Below are 18142 nucleotides of genomic sequence, written 5' to 3'. Positions count from 1 at the left end.
AGAAGGCCTGGATGTCATCACATCTACAATCTAGGAGCCCCCAGTGAGAGAACGGGGTAAACAGCATTCTCCTGAAGACACAAGGGCCAAATTTAGATCCATATATAAGAAGACCAAACTGACAGAGGGAGAATAAAACTTGAAGCGCAGATGTCTGGTCTGCAAGTAGTCAGAAACGTCAAGGCTAATCATCTTTTCAAATTATCCTATACAGCACTTAAGCTAACATGATATGGCTATCTACCTATGCAAGACTAAAATGCACTGCAGTGCTGTTCTTTATTAGACATGTTAGCTAATAGTTTAATTCGAATGGCACATCAGACTGCGAACGGTTCTGCAAGCTGGATGTCATTTAGCGAGATAGGTAGCTATTTGTCATAATGTGGAAGCACAAGCAAAATATGTTTATTTGAATAACAAGGCACCAGGTAGCTTTAACGCAAGCTACTTAGCAGCATGTGTAAACAGGCAACATCCACCTTCTCGAGACCTTAAGAAATCAAAAAATTAGAAATAAACTTTGACACTCAGAAAAACAAAAGAACGAGCGCCACACCTATTGGAAATAGGAGCTACAATACAAACTATTACCTTTAAAAACAACTAGCAGAGTATTTATCTAGTTAACTAGCAAGCTAGCTACGAAAAATTATCGACCGGCATCCAGTGTTACTTTTTCAGGGGACCAGCACACCTTTATTGTTCGCTCCACGACCATCACATACTACCAAAGTTAGCAAATTGTCACCCAGCGCAGAATCTTTCCCAGTAACATAACTATAAGCCAACCTTCGTAAATATAGCTAGCTAAGTTAGATAGCTAATAGTGTAAAACTGTAACGTTAGCCAACTAAGCTAGGCGACGACGGGTCTAATTTGGGTTACCAATTTAGTTTTGAAAACAGCTCTGCATACATACACTGAAAAATAAAAAATAGGTTGGCACTCACCATGTGAAAAATTTCCCTTTTCACTTTTACAATAGCCACAAGCATACCCATCTTCCCCACCAAAATATTCCACTATGGTGTAGGAGTTACCAGCTGCCATCTTTCTCTAGTCTTGTCTAGTGACATTACAGGTTTCCATCCACCCGGCGATGTTTCCAGTGAACACCGCCCCTCCGCATACCATAGAATCTCAAGGCCGAGAAAAAAAAACGTGGTAGAGACAGTGTAGTCTATTGCGCCGCCCCGTGTCACTTCTGCGCAATTACAAAAATTCTTACGACGTGGAGTAAACACGCAAACGCATAAAAAGCGCATACATTCCCTAAACAACGACGTATCTATGGTGACGCAGTAAAAGCAAGGTGAAGGCAAGACATTGGAGCTAAGTTTAATACAAATTCTGTTCAAGCTGTCCGAATCATCTGCTTGACCACCGCAAGAGTGTAATGTAAGCAGTCGTTCCTAGGTGGACTTACAGGCATCGAAAGAGCTAGCCTATATATAGCTGTTTACCGGATCTGACAGTTCCAGGATAAAAATAAATAAAAGAAAAAGGTTGTTATATTGCATCGTGTTTCATATTCTGGCAATGCAACACGTAAGGTGTAAAACCCTGTTGTCCGCTTGTCCTTTGAAAATAAATTTAATAAATCATCTGGTAGCATATAAAATGACAGGTTCTAGTATTTCCGACGTCTGTGTAATGTGCTGCACCCCAGGAGTAGACGGAATAATCTATAACGTTGAAGCAATTCCAGGTATCATGCAGTTAGAACAAGCAACAAATCGTCCTAGACATATTTTGTTAATTGGCAGCACTATTCGGCTAATAAATCGAGTCAAGGCTACATCAATCTGCTTTGCTGCACTTAGCTGGCAGTTCTTCAACCTGATGGCTACCTCCAACTGTAGTGCGTTGACCAATTAACTGTAGGCGTTGACACAATTCTTCACTTACCGAAAGAAACTTTCCCCATGCCGCATCCGCAGTAGCCACATCTGTATTTTGACTTGACACCTTTGATCTCAACGATGGAATACATATCTGGAGCAGCTATGCGATTTCTAATAATCTCCGTCTAGCAGTGGTTTGCAAGCTAACGCATGGTGGTTGTAGTTTCCGTCCCGAGACACGCTGTGACAGGAGTAGCTCTATATGAAAATAACTGAATATTTGCATAAAAAAGACGGTAACGTTAATGGAGTCACTGTGCCAAGTTTTTTTTTTTATGTTGACAGCATTGAAATCTACTTTTCAAGTCATCCAAAGTAACTGATGGTGATATCTATTTTCAATGATTTTATCTATAAGCTTTTATTAATATTTGTAGGTGGCTAGTCTATTTACGAATTACACTGTATTTTTGTCTTCACAACATTTGCATTAACACGTTATTGGCGATAATTCGCTATATTGTCATTTGCTTAAAAATGAAGCGAGAGAAATCATGAAAACACGACTACAGTTAACATTAAAGTTTGTAATGAAGTTTGCCGGATAGACTGCTAAATAATGTTGATCGGCTCAAATGTGAATTTTGTAAACTGTTTGTCAAATATTTCTTTATCTTGAAAATTTAGTATAATTTGAAACTTAAATAAATAAACAAATGAAACGTTTTCTCAAGCGAACCAGCCTTTCAGCTATTTCCGTCCCATACTAATGACGTCAAATGTTGGGAAGTGTTTCGCGCCACTGGGTGTGGATTTTTGGATAAAGTCAAGGAACCTCAATGTGTGAGTTTATGACCTTTTTGCGCACATATTCCAATAAGTATTGATGTATACCCTGAGTAGTTTGCAAGTGGATAGTAGTCTCTTTGAAATGATGTGTCTCGCTATGTTAATGTAGTCGAGGTAGCCGGCTGGCTGGTTGTCTCAGCCACTGACTTGTGCGTGCGCATACTATAGCAAGGTATACTTAGTTTTGATGTGAATTCCGGATTACATTACATTACAGACATTTGGCAGACGCTCTTATCCAGAGCGACGTACAACAAAGTGTATAACCAAAACCAGGAACAAGTGTGTTGAAAACCCTAGACGGAAGTACAGTTCCAAGTGCAGGGAACGACCGCGTAGTTTAACTTCGACCCTGTAGGTTCATCTGATTAACACAACAAAAACAGCAACAAATCAGTCTGTGCAAATAAAACAAGCAATATTTGAGTAGGCACAAGTGCAATAACTATGTCAACTAGGATAAACAGCTTACCTAGCCACAACCCTAAGATTATATAGTCAATTAGACTACAGGGAGGTAGGGAGGGATGGGGAGAGGTGCATCCTGAAGAGGTGAGTCTTCAGTCGTCGTTTGACGGATCTTATGCTTATGGCTAAATGGCAAGCCTAACGTAGTTAGCTAGATAAATAGGGTTGTTTTCTGGTTTAATATCGTTAGTTAACATTAGTTAAATTTAACGATAGTTACATTCAACAGGAGCTAAAGATATATTTAGTGAACCCGGGGGAAGTTTGACCATCCGTTGCTAAGAATATTGCACATACAAGAGTTATTGACATGTTACCCAACCAGTTGTCTGACATTTTATTGAATTGTAGTTTATATATTTATTTTCCTATTTAATTTGTTTAATGAATTTGTTTGTTTTAATAAGCTTGCTATTTGCTTCTAAATAATTTCAGTTGTTCTGCTTTCCAGAGTTGCAGAACAAGTGTTTGGTATGTACTGAAGATAGTATCCCCTTTCAAATAAGATATTTTTCTGCCATCAGCTTAATATCCTAGCTAGGTGTACAGCATAATAACATAATACATATTTGGAGGGGGAAAATGATTCAAATGAAATTCTTAAGTCATGGTGAAGTGTTTTGTGTGAATTTCCCTAGGACAGTCTTCAGATACACATCCAGTCTCTCACCCAGCGAGGCACAGGAGTGAGTGAAATTGGGGAACTGGCGCAAGAAATGGCAGAGGCTAACCGGAGAGCGGGACGGGGGGGCCAGGGTACGCCGGCCCCTCAGCAGAACGGGACGGGGAGGCGAAGCCGTTCGCAGAGGGACGAGGACACGAGCGACGAAGACGAGGTGGGGTCACACCAAAGACGATCGTCGCAGGTCCCGGAAGAGGATGACGACCCGGCCCAGAGGAGGCTCATCCGACACCGGTACCGGGAGCTCATCAACTCAGTGCAGCGTGAGTGGGTCTTCTGAGTAACTGCCTACAACCCAGTGAACCTGCTGTATGTTCACCATACACAGTATGATCACTGTTCCATACGACCCGGCATGTTGTGAATCATATACAAAGTGATAGGACTTGATATGAACTGTGTACAGTTTAAATTCCCGTGTTAGTTCAATCCATAGAAATTCAGCTCATACATTAAATAAGTTGCCACTCTGCTGCAGTTCTTTAGTGCATACTCTTTTGTGCTTTTTGCTGTTTTGTTTGCAGAAAATAGAGAGGACATTCTATGTCCCTCAAGCGACAAACTGACTGAGGTTTTAAAACAGGCTGACCAGCTATTTAACAATGGTAAGGTGTCCTATTCGTCCTATTCCTTCTATGTTCCTTTCCAGGGTGATGGGCTGTGTTCTCATACTTTCCTTTCAGCCTTAGGGTTTGTTATATATGTTCTCTCAGCCCTTTTCTGTGTGCTGTCATTTTATGTTCTGCAAAGTTCTCCAGTTTGTTCCAGAACTCTTTTTCGTTCCCTAGTTAGAGTTCAGTGTTCCATGTTCATTGGTTCTGGCTGTGTTCTGGGCTTCCAGGCTTCACGTAATAGCTCCTGCTGCTTTCTGCCCATTCGTCGCAGATTTTAGAGACTAACCAGTTCCACCTCCATGTTTTCAATGCTGAAAGTTCTGTCTGTTGACCATTGACAATGGACAGTTCCAGTTTGGTTCTGCCTGTGGATATTCGCAAAGGGTTGTAACCAAGGGCAATGCTATTGCAAAGAACAGTGCATGCTTTGACACAGCAGTCATTAATGTCCATAAACATTAATGCAGTGTAGGTCTGGTAGTTGTGTCGTTAGGACGTAGAGAAGACAGAAGGAGCGCAGGTGCTGACCATCTGGTTAGTGTAAGGAATCTGCGGTGGTGTCCTGTGTTGCGTCTGGCTCGTGGTTCAGTTATGGCAGCTCTGACCCGATTCTCGGTGCAGTCCGGCAGGCCCGGGAAGCAGCGCTGGACGCCCAGTTCCTGGTGCTGGCCACTGACCTGGGCAAGGAGAAGGCCTGCCAGCTGCAGGCTGACGGCTCGACCTTCGACCCCTCTGTCTACGCTGAACACCTGGTGAGACTGAGCGTGATCACTAAAGCCATTGCAGCTCCTCTGTCTGTAAAGGAAAGCTGGATGTCAGGTTGTGTCCGGTTGAGAGGGAGAAGTGTCCCTGTTTCCCTGTAAAAGGCTCAGTGCAGAAGCTCTCTCAGTGCTCGCTCTGACCCTGCCCCCCCAGCTCACCTTCATGGGGCTGAATCGGCTGGAGGAGGAAGACAGCGATGAAGAGGGGGGCTACCTGCCCCAGGACGCCTGGCAGAGACTGGGAGCGAAGGCGCAGGACTGCTTCAGGACTGCACCCTCTTTCCGCTTCATGTGAGTATCCCCCCCCCCCCCCCCCCCCGCTAAGGCTACGGAGGCTCAGTTCAGCTGACAGCTGACGTGCGTCTGGCCTTTTTTTTCCGACAGGCTGGGCTCCTTTATGGCAGAACCCCCACCGCCACGGCAACGTGTGGAGAGGCAGAGGAAGGCCCCGAACAAGGAAGTCAAGAGAATCATGCCCACTCAGGTCTGTCCTTTTCTGTGTGTGTGTGTGTGTGTGTGTGTGCAGCGATATGCCTGTGAACAAACGGACCGTTTGTTTTTTTTTGTTTTTTGTTTTTTACTGTTCCAGATTTCCCCTGTCTCCACCGGCTTATTGGTTATATTCTCTGGTAAATTTTGATTCTACTATCAATCCCAGGTTAAGAAAGTGGATGAATCGCACCAGGAAGCAACGGAAAAGGAAGTGGAGAGGATTCTGGGATATCTGCAGCAGTACCATCAAGAAGACCGTGAGTTGAAAAGGGCGTTGCAAATGCACACCCATTCAGGATTCCTCCCAGGCGCTCTCCTCCTCTCTTACTGAATACTGAACGGTGCCTTCCTCTGCCTTTGTTTGCTCTCCAGCCAATTCACCGATTTCGTATTTTGAGTTCGTCATCGACCCCCGATCCTTCTCCAGAACGGTGGAGAACATCTTCCACGTGTCCTTCCTGATCAGGGTGAGTAGCACTCCGGCACGAGGACGCTGCAGACTGGGCAGATAGGGGGCGCTGTGCTGAGTGTCTCTCTCCTTGTCCCTCAGGACGGCCTGGCCAGGATGTACCTGGACACAGATAAGCTCCCCTACATCGGTACGTACTGCCTGTGCAAGGCACCACAGGCTCCCTGTGCAGGGGCCGATTTTGGGCTTTTGTGTCCACAGTATGTTGGGCGCATGTAGCTTTTGATATGTATTACTGTTAGTGTTGTTCTGAGAACCTTATAAGCATTATTTTCAAATGGGCGCTGTGATGCTGTCCGGTTTGCCTTTATCATTGGCTTTGTTTGCAAAGTAATGCCAGAATTTTACTTTCAGCGCCCAATGGATAGCAATTATTTTACTGCAACAGCGCGCAATGTCAGGCACATTTTCCTGAAGTACCAAATTTTGCAAAATGTCCGTGTAGTACCATTTAAAATTTTTGGTATTGCACTAATTTTTAGTACTGTGCAACCTGAGTAACTGTTTAGGGTTTGACATTGTGTGTGTTTGTGTGTATCCGTGTCTGTTTGCGTGTGTGTGTGTGTGTGTGTGTGTGTGTGCGTGCATGTGTGTGTGTGCGTGTCTGTTTGCGTGCGTGTCTGTTTGCGTGTGTGTGCGTGTGTGTGTGTGCGTGTCCGTGTCTGTTTGCGTGTGTGTGCGTGTGCGTGTGTGTGTGTGTGTGTGTGTGTGTGTGCGTGTGTGTGTGTGTGTATGCACGCGCTGCAGCTCCAGTGGAGCAGGGAGAAGCTGAGGCAGGAGGGAGTTCCAGTCGCCAGCAGTGTGTAATATCCCTCAGCCAAGCCAACTGGAAGGTAATCCCTGCCTCAGTATACCTCCGCCTCTTAGACGTACCTCTTTTCTTTTGTAGATTTGCACTAGTAACAGCCACATGCATCTTCATCCTCAGGAAATCATCCAAGCCTTCGATATTAAGGAGGCCATGATCGGTGCCCCCGTCCCGTGCACGCCGGTGGAGTGACCCTGCGGAGGGCTGGGAGGAGACCTGACTTTTACATTTTATTTATATAAACGCAGACTTTTAGCACCTTTTATAAGAGCCTCCTCGAGGGCTGAGATAAGGACCAGACCTGCCCAGACCAGGAACACTGTGTGTGCCCAAATCAGTGTGAAAGGTTGGGGAGCTGGTGGCATCGGTGGTCAGTCACTGTAACTCGCAGGCAGCCTCCTTCATTTTACCCTCCCTCATTCTATCCAGGAGCTAAAACCCAACTACCTTTTTTTTATATTTCAGCTGTCATCCTGTTCTAGTTGGGCAGATGTACATTTTTAAATATTTCATTTTCATAAACTGTTTTTCTTTTTTTTGTTGAAATATGTTGACTATATTAGTAATGTTTAATTAAATAATAAAACCAGGGTGTTATTTTTGTCTGCTTTCTCACCCTTCCTTCATTTCAGGATAGAATGTTGGACAAATCAACGTTTGTCAATATAGCAAATAGCATTTTGGAAAGAATTTGTCACGTTACATGTCGCAGTACACCTCAGCATTAAAACCTCCTCAAAACTAGCCAGAGGTGACAGTGGGGAAGAAAAACTTAGCCAAGGAAATATCCAGCCTTATAAATGGATTCTAAGCAATAGTGTCATTTGTCTAAGTTACTCTGGGTAAAACCACTTGTTAAAAATTCTAATATTGTATTTTCCCTGCTATTCCATCTGAATTCACATCCTAGAGGCTTGTGAAAAATAATGGGCTTCTTTTCAATGTGGCTCATTTTCCTATTGGAAGCACTTCGGTCCAGGAGCCCTGACAGCAGATTAACAGCGTAATGGTGCCAAATTAGATTGTGGTGTGGGAACATTCGGCAGTGGAAGTAATTTATTAAGTGCTGCGAAGGCCTCCTCGCTGTAAAATGGCCGTCAGAGCAGCTCCACGCTCTCGCAGTCAAAGAGCGGACCTCAGTGCTTTTCTACACCTCCTCGTGTCGACACAAATCGAGCACCGCTGTATGTTGAAGCGTGCGTTAAATTCACGAGTAATGGTGGAACTCGGGGGAGACTGTGGCAGGGGAAAGGAGGGCACGCACTGCACCTCTTCCCTGAGATGCCAGCAGACATGCACTGCATCTTATCACACCCCCGAAGGTGCTGCTGCCCTCCTTTTTATTATTTTATTTTATTTTTTACGGTGCTATTTTTAGCTCTTGAATCATTTCTTTTACATGTGTCTTCTCATCTGTTTAATTCTAGAGCTACAGTCAGTGATGCAGGCTTCTTCAGCCTGTGAGTGTTGTTCATTAAGACCGTCTCTCTGTGTCTCTCTCTCTCTCTCTCTCTCTATCTCTCTTTTTCTCTCTCTCACTCACACATTCTCTATCTCTCTCTGCCCCTGTGTATGTGACTGTTTGATAACGGTTTTTTCGACGCTGTATTTCTCTGATGACAGACTCATCCACGCAATGATAGGGCAGCCATGCAGGGAGAGCAACCTTTCAGTTCGCATTACATATTTTGCTTTTAATCATTTATGTAATTCAGAGCTTATATAACAGAGCGTACATACATGTCATCGAGGCACGTATGCTCCCTGGGCACTGTAGAGAGTGTTCCTTAGTCAGAGGCACACGCGCGCACACACACACACACACACACACACAGAGCGCTGGCTGACTCTGATGGCATGGCAGCGTAGAGATGCAGTTCTGCAGGGAGTATTTCTGCCAGACCTGTAGCGGCACAGTCACCAGTCCTGAGGAAGGTATGGACACAGGCATGGGGAGCTGCATCGGAGTCCAGCGCAGCCAGGTAATGCAGCGCGCGCCCTGCAGCGCGCAGCGCCGCGCGCATCCCGTCAGACGAGGGGGAGAAAATGCATGCCTGCAGGAGGACAGTGAGCAGGAGATGGGGGAGCTATGGTGCGCGGTTGCCGGGCTGCGGTTGCCAAGCTGCGGTTGCCGTGGGTATTTGCTTGCCTGTGCCGGAGAGCGAGAGATTATGTATGTGTGTGTGTGTGTGTTGGTAGGATGGTGACGTCGGAGGCAGAAATGAGCGTTTGTGCTGCTACAGTCGGCGTGAGAGAAGGGGGAGGGGAGGAAGGAAGGAAGCAGAGAGGAGTGAAGGCGGCAGAATGAGAGGGAAAAGCTGGGTAAACGAACGAGGGGGGATGATCCGTGGTAGGGTGAGATGAGGATGGAGAGAAAAGAGAATAAATGGAGGAGAGGAGACCAGAAGAGATAGAAAGAGGGAGGGATAGAGCCGGAGGATGAGGGAGAGGAGGAGAGAACATGCAGGAAACGGCACACAGCAGGCAGAAGGTCCTCTCTGTGTGTTTTGGCGAGAAGCATCGAAACTGAAGTCATCCAGCTTGTGATCATTAGACAGCCTGTCTGTTCTTTCTCCTGTAAACAACTATTTTGGACTGACTGCTTTAAATATAACATATTTCAAGCAATTCGACAAAATGGAATCCAAGAATAAACAAAATGTGTGGTTTCAATTCTGCGAGCATTCAAAATGATTATCTTTAGGGGGACTTTGTTGCTCAGTTAAAAGCTGATCGTCATCACTGATGTGTCGGATTTCTTTACATATTGCAAGCAGTGATTCCATTGCAAGGTTTGCTGGAATCGGTGTTCAGCCAGCCGTTTGAGAGCCTGATAGCTGTAATTATTTCAGGGTGCCTGACCGGGTGCAAGGTCAGGCTGCATTTGAACAGGGTTCTCATTTTGTGCCTGATCTGCTGTAGCCTGCCCGAACCAACTCAGCACAATGTTCATGCAACAGTTTCGTAAGGTGCATGGCCTCACCACAGCGCTGTTATAAGGTGCACAACCTCACCACAAAGTCTGAACTAGGTCAGGTTGTGGGAACTGGCGAGAACACCCCGAAGGCTGGAACCGCATCACTTTCTTCTTGAGCCCAATTCCGTTTGTGATCTGAGGGGACTCTGTTGTGTTAACCTGTAATATAGCGGTGCTGAGAGTCATACAGTATATGCCACCTTGGCAGGTTCATGTGTGTTTGTGTGTGCATATGTGTGCAAAAAAAGAGTCACAGCAATATTGCATCATGACTGTGTCAAGGTTGCATTGACCATCCAATGCATAATCCTGATCTTTAAATAAAATGTGCATTTTTAATGAAGGTTCAGAAATGTATGTCTCTCAGGTGGTTGTCTGTGGTTATTTCCTGTCTCTGTGTTGAGCCAGTAGTTATTACCCAGGATCACTGACCTCCCGGTCCTGCACACACCGTCTTATACTCACTTGGGGTGATTGGTAGATTTTCTGTGTCTGAGAAGGAGTGCGTATTTTGGTAAGATTTGTGCTATTTGTGTACCGATCTCTTGGGAATATTATTATCTCTCTCTGTTGCTTTTTTGAGAAGAGCTGTTCTTTGATTTAGAATAAAGGTGTGCGGTGTCTCTTTCTGGTTCCTGCGTTACATCAGAGAGAGTGAGAGAGAGACGGAGGGAGGGTTGGAAGAAAATAGAATGGGGGAAACTGAGTCGGAAGGAAGGAGGCGGAAAGTTAGGGAGGGTGAGAGAGGGACGGCACGCAGCCCAAGGTGCCAGATGCTGTGTCACCGCGTCGGGACGGAGCGCGGTGTGAGCCGCGGAGATCCGGGCCTTGCAGGGGCGGCCGGGTGTTTGTTTACTGGGTTACCTAGGGCCCTGTCCCTCCCAGCTGACTCTCAGCCAGTCACGCTGTCAGCTCCAGCATTCCCGTCCGTCCTTTCTGACGCCATCTAACGCAGCCCCCCCACCCCCCACTCTGGCTCAAATTCTGTCCCGCCCCCCTCCCTCTCGACCCCTCCTCACTCTGACTTGAGTTCCGACATAGATGCCTCTGGGGGGGAAAGTGTTCCCCGCAGTAATAACACAGGCAATAACAACCGCGTTTTAGCTGTGACCACAGAAGACACCCCGGGAGCTGGCAGTGTAGTGTTGGTGTGAAGGCGCTGGAGGTAGAAGGACTTTCCACAGGGAGGAACTTTCCGGTACTTTGTTTCTAAGCTTCAGTGTGGGGTGAGTGTAGACAGTCGTTGTTTTTTTCTTTCCTCAGTAATTGAGCAATTGACAGGTGGATGATCCTCTGAAACTGTAAATCTGTTCCTCTGCATAATCTCTGTGTTAGACTGGTAAAGAAACGATTCTCTCTGATCAAAATGGCTGTCATGGTTAAAACTGGTACTGGTCACGATGCTGGACCCTCACACTGTCATCTAACTGACGGTGCACTGTGTTGGGGGAGGGGGGGGGTGGAGATGCCATAGAATTTCAGAGGTTTTCATTCTTCTGTGAGTAGACAGGTTTTTGTGCTTCTGTTTGTGTGTAAGTGCTTATTTGGTGAGGGTACATACACAACCACACAAGGCCTCCTTTAAGGTGAAGGTGATGACAGAGAGAGAGGATCATGCATTGCTCACTTTCTTAGAGCTGCCAGCCCTATCAAAGTCAAAACAGGACTTGGGTGGTCGGTCCCAGGGCAGGGGGTTGCTTGGAGTCAGCCAATGAGAATGCAGCTTATCCTAAATCACAGTCGTCAGCAAATTCATCATCATCATCATCATCATCAGCAGCAGCAGCATCAGCTTATTCAGATGTTATTTTATGAACTCGAAGTGAAAGGTTGGGGGAGGGGGTGCGGTTGGCTTCAATTACCAATCATTTGACGTCTTTCAAGTGCTTGCTATTCATAAAATATGAACAGACAAACACACACACACACACGCACATACATTGAATGCATCGCAAACTATACTTACAAACAATATCATTGCAAAACTTTACTGAGGAAACCCACTGTAGAATGTGCTGAACAAATATACTGTGAGCACAATGTGCCAGTTTTCAGAATTGTAAAACCCCAATTATGTATCACCATTCAGATCTGCAGAATTAGAAATGACCAATATAATTTTATCAACAGAAGATTGGGCCGCGGTTGAGCAATGATGCGTTAATATTATTAATCTCGCTGGATCGGCACTAATTACAAACTATTTCGCAATCTATTATGCCAAATCGAATCCAACAATATTGCACAGCCCTGTAGTGGAAACTGGCTGTAATGATTACAGTAATGATTTGACAGATTATTACTAAAGCCTGTCATTTTTTAGAATCATGCATACATGGGAAAAAATTTTGTGGATGTACTGTATGTATCATGGAATATCTTTAAAAAAAATTAATGTTTGTCAGGGTATTCAAACCGAGCAGATTTGCAGGTCATTACTTTCAAAGGTTAACATCTGGTCAAGGAGGACCAGAGTAATTATCACAGTGGTGGTTTATTTTGTAATAAGGCGCAAGCGCATGACTGGCCATTGCAGACGTGATTGAAATGAGGCCTGTGCGTTAACCACGCTGAAATGACAGCAGGAGGGTCTATTTATAAAGTGTTTCATATTCAGGTCAGTGCTTTCTGCAAACCTAACACCCATGGGCTACCATGTAAAGTGTCACATGAGAACACAAACCCTCAGTCCACCGTCTATGAGCCGGACTTCACTAAACAGAGCATGACCTTGTATCCCACCCAGAGGGATTTTATCAGTCAGGTCTGCCAGCGTGCCAGTCTGCCTGTGTGATCATTCGGTTCGGCTATTCGGTTGCTGACCTTCCATATAATTCCGATTGGAAATTAGTCTAGTAATGATATGTCTTTTGGTCAGTATTTTGACTGGAATTGTTCATTGTAGATTATGTTGAAGTCCTGGGAAATGTTGTTTTAATGTTGTTATTCTTGCTATCTGACTTTCATGGTAAGGTAGTCTGACTCCTACTGTACATTCTAGCACATAGATGGTGTGTGTGTACATGTGTGCGTGTGAGCATGTGTGTGGGTGTGTGTGTGGGTGTGCGTGTGTGTTTGTGTGTGTGTGTGTGTGTGTGTTTACGTTTTTATTTGCGTGAGCGTGTGTGACAGCCAGCATGTAGCGTTTGAGAATAGCAGCAGGGGCAACACTGAGCAGCCCTGACTTATTGACTGCCAGTGAGATCCTGCCAGCTCTGAATCCTGACACAAACAGACCTGCCCCTCTCAGCGCAGACTGCACAATCTGTCACCAGCGCTTAAGAGGATTACACTGAAGGCTGAACCCCAGGCGATGTGTCAGGCACACACACGCACACACACACACACACACAAACGTCACGGTCCCTTAGGGTCAGACACACCCACACACTTACACTATTACAGCCACACGCACACACACACACCCACGCACTTACACCCTCACAGGTGCATGCGCACACACACGCACACACAAACATGCACAGCAATGGTCACTCATGAGCACACGTATCCCAAGCATACTCACAAAATTATCCCACAGGCACGTACTGTCTCACACTCATGCCCAGCAATCCAGTGGAGAGTGGCCACAGGTGACCTGCTTGAAAAGAGCAGCATTGTTTGAGTAAACACTTGTCCCTTGTGTATCCTCCTGTGGACCAGAAGGGGGAACTGTGATCCCCTTTGTGCTGAGTGTAAGAGTGACGATCTTAAATTTTCCCATAAAACTTGGAAAAGCTGTTGGGGACTACAATGACAACAAAAAAAAATAGGATTGATTATTTTGAACTGAGCTTCTCTGTGCTTCAGTGATATCTTTTTAATGACCATATTAAAAATGGAAGCAATGCGTTGTGCTTGCTAAACATGCAAGTTATTCATTGTGGGGTATATTTCTATGTTACCTAATTATTAGCTAAGGCTTTAAATATTCTTTGAGCATTCCTCAAGCTCTCAAAAGACACATCGATAGCTTTTAGTATTTTTTATTCTTTAAAAAAGAAGTATTCTTTTTTCATTTCAACTATTTTTCATTCATGTCACTTGCAGAATTCTGATGATCAGTAATGATAAAATTACAGTACATATAACTGACCAAAATTACAACTGGAACATTTTCAAGCGCTGAAAGCAAAAGTTGCCTGGTCAGCATGCTTTTTTTTTTCTTCCCTCAGATGTAAAGTAGGAAAGAATGCTGTACAGCAAGTGAGCATTGCAGCAGTGGGTTCACTGCTGAGTAAGCGTAAGGTGGTGTTAGGTCTCTGTGCAGGGCTGATAATGTGGACGCGCGCCCCACCCAGAAAACCACCACAAATGCACAGGGGATATTTTGCTAAGATTGTGCTGAAATGCAAGAATACAAAGAAGTTTTGAGCAACGCACAAAAAGCACTTTGTCTATATATTCAGTGGTTGAGAGGTTATTTGTGTAGCATGCTAGTAGCCAAAATTCCTTAAAAAACTGCTTTCAAGTTGTAGCATTAGATTAATATCCTAGATCCCACTTCCAGACAAGTTCATTAGTGCCCTAGTTATCGGAAAAATCTGGAAACACACAACATAAAAGTCAGAGATAGCAGGAAGGCATTGGCTTCATGCCTGGGGAAAAAAAGGCTTAGAAAAGCTTAGTTCCCACAACAAACCATAACACACTTCTGTCTAATTCAGACTCAACTTCTGAAACGGTTCAAGAAGCGTAATAATGTACATTTCGTCCAGCTTGCAACGGGAGCGGACAGCCATGCAGGGGCGTGTGGGAGTGGGGCGAGCTGATTTTATTGCCCCTGTAAGCAGCTCTCTTGCCCCTGTTGAGAGTAGGAGGCTGTGGCTGCTGTTTATGGGGATCGCAAGTTCTGCAGGATGACCGATAATCCTTGCAGCAGCTCTGGAGAGCTGGACGGGGGTGAGCTGTGGGAGGGGACGGCAGAACCTCTGGAAAAAAGATTTAGTGTTTCCCTCCCAGAGTGGGAGACTCTCCGGTGCGTGGCCAGGGGCTGGCAGAGGTCACATTTGCCTCTTCTCACGGAGATAGAGTGAGGATTTGGGGGCTAATGGCGCCCCCGCATGCAGACACACACCACTGGGCTCTGCTGCCCGCCTGGCCCACTGCGGTTGCGGTTTTTCCTCTTTACCCGATGGAGGCGTCTGCACTGCCAACAGCGAGGCCTAGCCTGTCAGGCTGCTGAGAATGTGTGTGTGTGTGTGTGTGTGTGTGTGTGTGTGTGTGCGTGTGCGTGTCTGCGTGTGTGCACGCACGTGTGCTTGCAATATGTGTGTGTGTCAGCACACCCCAGCCCGCCTGGACAGCTTGACTTCTCCACCCTGTGCTCTACTGTGGTCTTAAATCACATGGTTTATCGTTCATAAACCGCTGTTGTTCAGTTTAATGGAGTTTTTGTAGTGAAAGTTTATTTTGTATTAACTACCTCATCTTCTTTGATGTATACCAGTACTTGTGACCAATACCTACTTTATCCAATTTACATATAGTTTGCAACTTTTTCAACGAAGAAGTTGGTCCTACACATAGACATCTGTTGGTTAATTAGCTCAGGAGTCCCGATATAAGATAGCTGTAGGGTAAAATTCAAAGCAGGACTGCAGATTTACTTTAGATACTTACTTTTCTGCATTTAATATCCTGGGGGACAAATCTGGCTGCGGGATGTGATGTTGAATTTTTGGCGCTAAGACGGTTCTTTTAAGGCATCAGCTAAGCAAATGTTGTACCGGCTGTGTATTTGAATAAAAAGAGACGTAGCCCTACAGGCGCTAAATGTTGACTTCGGCTGTCCCCCCTGAAGGTGAATGAGAGTTAAGAGGCCTGGCGGCCTGGCTGCCTGGCTGCTGCTGGTGACGTGCTGAACTCAGGCTGTCTCTCCTCAGCTCAGCTGGCCCTCGTTACTGGCTGCCCCGAAACGCTGCGGCAGTTTGCCTTTTTTCGGCTCGGTTCACTTCAAAGGTCCCGTTACGCCGACGTCGACCGGCCTCGGAGATGCTGCCGGTCTCCTCCTCTCCTGCGTGCGATTGGAGGGAAGCGTTGGAAGGGGGAGTGGCCTGTGCAAAGGCTGGGCCTGAGAAGAGAACTCTAAAGCTATCTCTGCTTTTTTTGTTTATGAAAGGAAAGTTTCCCAGCTGGGTTCCCAGGTCATTTGTGGCCGCACGCGATACAGATCTGGAATCCACTTTCCCCCCTTCGCTCTGGGTCTGTTAGTGGTGTGATGGCGTTTCAAAATGGGGCATCAAATCTGACCTGAAAATGTCCCACAGGGATGGAGGCCATATATGGCATGACACCCCTTGCTCTGGGGATGTTTTTCATGGTTTGGGCTAGGACCATTCGCTCCAATGAAGGTAAATATTTATGTTACAGCGTACAATGACATTCTCACAAATTCTGTGCTTTCCCAACAGTTTGAGAACGGTCCTTTCCTGTTCTAGTACGGCAATGCCCCAGGCACACAGTATGGTCCATTCAGAAATGGTTTTGGTGTGGAATAGAATAGAATGGTGTGGAAGAACTTGATCGGCCTGAACAAGGCCCTGACCTCAACCCCATCCACCACCTTTGGGATCAATCGGAAAGCCAACCGCGACTCAGGCATAATCACTCAATCAGTGTCCGATCTCACTAATGCTCTTCTGCCTGAATGGAAGAAACCCCCTGAAGCAATGCAACAACATGTTGTATAAAGCCTTCCCAGCCTTCCTTGTTATCTATACCCGCTTATCCTGGTCACGGTCGCGAGCGGTGGTGGAGCCTATCCCAGTGTACATGGGGTGAGAGGCAAGAATACACCCTAGACAGGGCACACACACACACACACACACACACATATATATATATATATATGTAAACTATATACACATTGTATATAGTTTAACTTCTGAACAAGGCTAGTCGTTAGTGGCATTTGAGGGAGGGGGGTCCACAGGGAGCCCAATTCTGACCAGTATATGATGTTTCCTTATTGCAATGTCGTACAATAGCAATAACATTTCTGCAGGGTTTCTGACACATTGGACCAGCTAGGGGTGTCCAAATTCCTTATGGGGACGCTTCAGTGAGTTGGGGCCAGGGATTGGGGTAGCTCTGCCCTTTGCCCCATGTAAAACCTCTTACATCACCGACTCCTAATCTCAACTCATGACGAACACACACACACACACACACACACTCCCTCTCCCTCTCTTTGAGAAACCAACTTTCCCTTCCTCTCTCCTCTACAAAAAAACCAGAGTGTGGGAATTTTGCACATGGATTGTTCCGGGTTGTTTCCCCTGCTCTGCAGTAACAGTGGCGCTGCGTTGGTTTCTTCCAGCTGTTTGCCCTAAGTCAGGAACCGTTGTGAGAGCCGTTTCTCCCGCGACCCCAGGAGGTGATGGGGAATGAGAGCAGCTCAGCGGAGGGTCCGGTAAGCTGCGCTGGAGTGCATAGCCTTGTTCCGACTCAAACTAACGCTTTTTTGCATGGACACTAACGCTTCAGCCCTGGCGTGTGTGTCTTATCGGTGACATACATAGCCCAGCCCCTGTTCTCAGGTGAGCACTTTACTTTCGTTTTTTCACACTAACAGACTAACAGCAACAACAAACAAAGACAAGATTTCTGTGGTGTTTTTAGTCCAGTGGGAACTTTAAGACAGTTTACGAATTGAGGTTTAATGTCTTGGGTAGGTCTTTGAACAATGGACTGTGTCCACACAACAGCCCCTGAGCACCTGTGTTGTGTTGGCAAGGCCTAAATGAAATAAAACGATTTACAATGCACAGAAATGATTAGAGCTAGCTTTGTCCCTTTCTGTAGTGGATGTTGATTTTTTTAAGTTTGTGACCCTTTTTTTGAGCAGTTAGGGAAATTAAAAAACCTGATCCGTAAGCAGCTCTTCCGTGGGGCTCTCGCTATCAGAATTTCAGTGCTGTGCATTCTGATGTTGCTGCACTGTGCTCACTCATCCAGGTAGTGTGCAAAACCAGTTAGAAAAAAAGAAAAAAAAGAAAAGACTTGACACATGTTGCATTCCTCTGATTTTCCCAGAACCTTGGGATTCTATGGAGTCTGGGATTTGCTGTAATGTTATTAGGAACTACCTTTTTTAAATTTCTGAGCATTTCAGTGTTTTTATTCAGAGTTGTTTAAGTGCTAATGCTGTTTCTTCAGAAACAGCCCTACTGT

At 45.6% G+C, this 18142-nt stretch overlaps 3 protein-coding genes across 27 annotated transcripts in view; 2 read left to right on the top strand and 1 right to left on the bottom strand.

Moving 5' to 3' along the window:
* Positions 1–2049, bottom strand: part of LOC118217936 (arginyl-tRNA--protein transferase 1) — a 69594-nt gene extending 67545 nt beyond the window's left edge. For 3 of the 5 annotated variants that reach the window (XM_035400174.1, XM_035400176.1, XM_035400177.1), the window contains exon 1: positions 954–1408. In XM_035400174.1, the coding sequence (XP_035256065.1) occupies positions 954–1053 (100 nt within the window). In that variant the 5' untranslated portion in view covers positions 1054–1408. Of the gene's footprint in view, positions 1–953; positions 1409–1911 lie in introns of those variants that run through there. The other 2 variants (XM_035400175.1, XM_035400178.1) reach the window with 1 other exon arrangement.
* Positions 1285–7580, top strand: nsmce4a (NSE4 homolog A, SMC5-SMC6 complex component). 11 transcript variants are annotated; one of them, XM_035400184.1, is made up of 12 exons: positions 1337–1401; positions 3616–3635; positions 3803–4109; positions 4371–4451; positions 5082–5212; positions 5376–5512; positions 5606–5705; positions 5880–5970; positions 6086–6180; positions 6264–6312; positions 6930–7015; positions 7111–7580. In XM_035400184.1, exons 3-12 carry the CDS (start codon positions 3881–3883, stop codon positions 7180–7182), a joined length of 1071 nt encoding a protein of 356 aa, XP_035256075.1. In that variant the 5' UTR covers positions 1337–1401; positions 3616–3635; positions 3803–3880; the 3' UTR covers positions 7183–7580. The 11 variants fall into 11 exon arrangements, with proteins under 11 accessions (XP_035256077.1, XP_035256079.1, XP_035256075.1 ...); XM_035400181.1 differs by lacking the exon at positions 1337–1401 and adding an exon at positions 1424–1711; XM_035400190.1 differs by lacking the exon at positions 1337–1401 and adding an exon at positions 2572–2690 and having other exon boundaries at positions 3808–4109.
* Positions 7581–8596: 1016 nt separating this feature from the next.
* tacc2 (transforming, acidic coiled-coil containing protein 2) overlaps positions 8597–18142 on the top strand; it is a 77849-nt gene continuing 68303 nt past the window's right edge. For 7 of the 11 annotated variants that reach the window (XM_035400727.1, XM_035400717.1, XM_035400718.1 and 4 more), the window contains exon 1: positions 8598–8972. In XM_035400727.1, the coding sequence (XP_035256618.1) occupies positions 8862–8972 (111 nt within the window). In that variant the 5' untranslated portion in view covers positions 8598–8861. Of the gene's footprint in view, positions 8973–17288; positions 17382–18142 lie in introns of all 11 variants that reach the window. The other 4 variants (XM_035400725.1, XM_035400715.1, XM_035400719.1 and 1 more) reach the window with 3 other exon arrangements.

This window comes from Anguilla anguilla, chromosome 18, assembly GCF_013347855.1.
Source record: "Anguilla anguilla isolate fAngAng1 chromosome 18, fAngAng1.pri, whole genome shotgun sequence".
Lineage (NCBI taxonomy): Eukaryota > Metazoa > Chordata > Actinopteri > Anguilliformes > Anguillidae > Anguilla > Anguilla anguilla.
The sequence above is the reverse complement of the archived record's forward strand: the minus strand, read 5'-3'. Positions and strand labels throughout refer to the sequence as shown.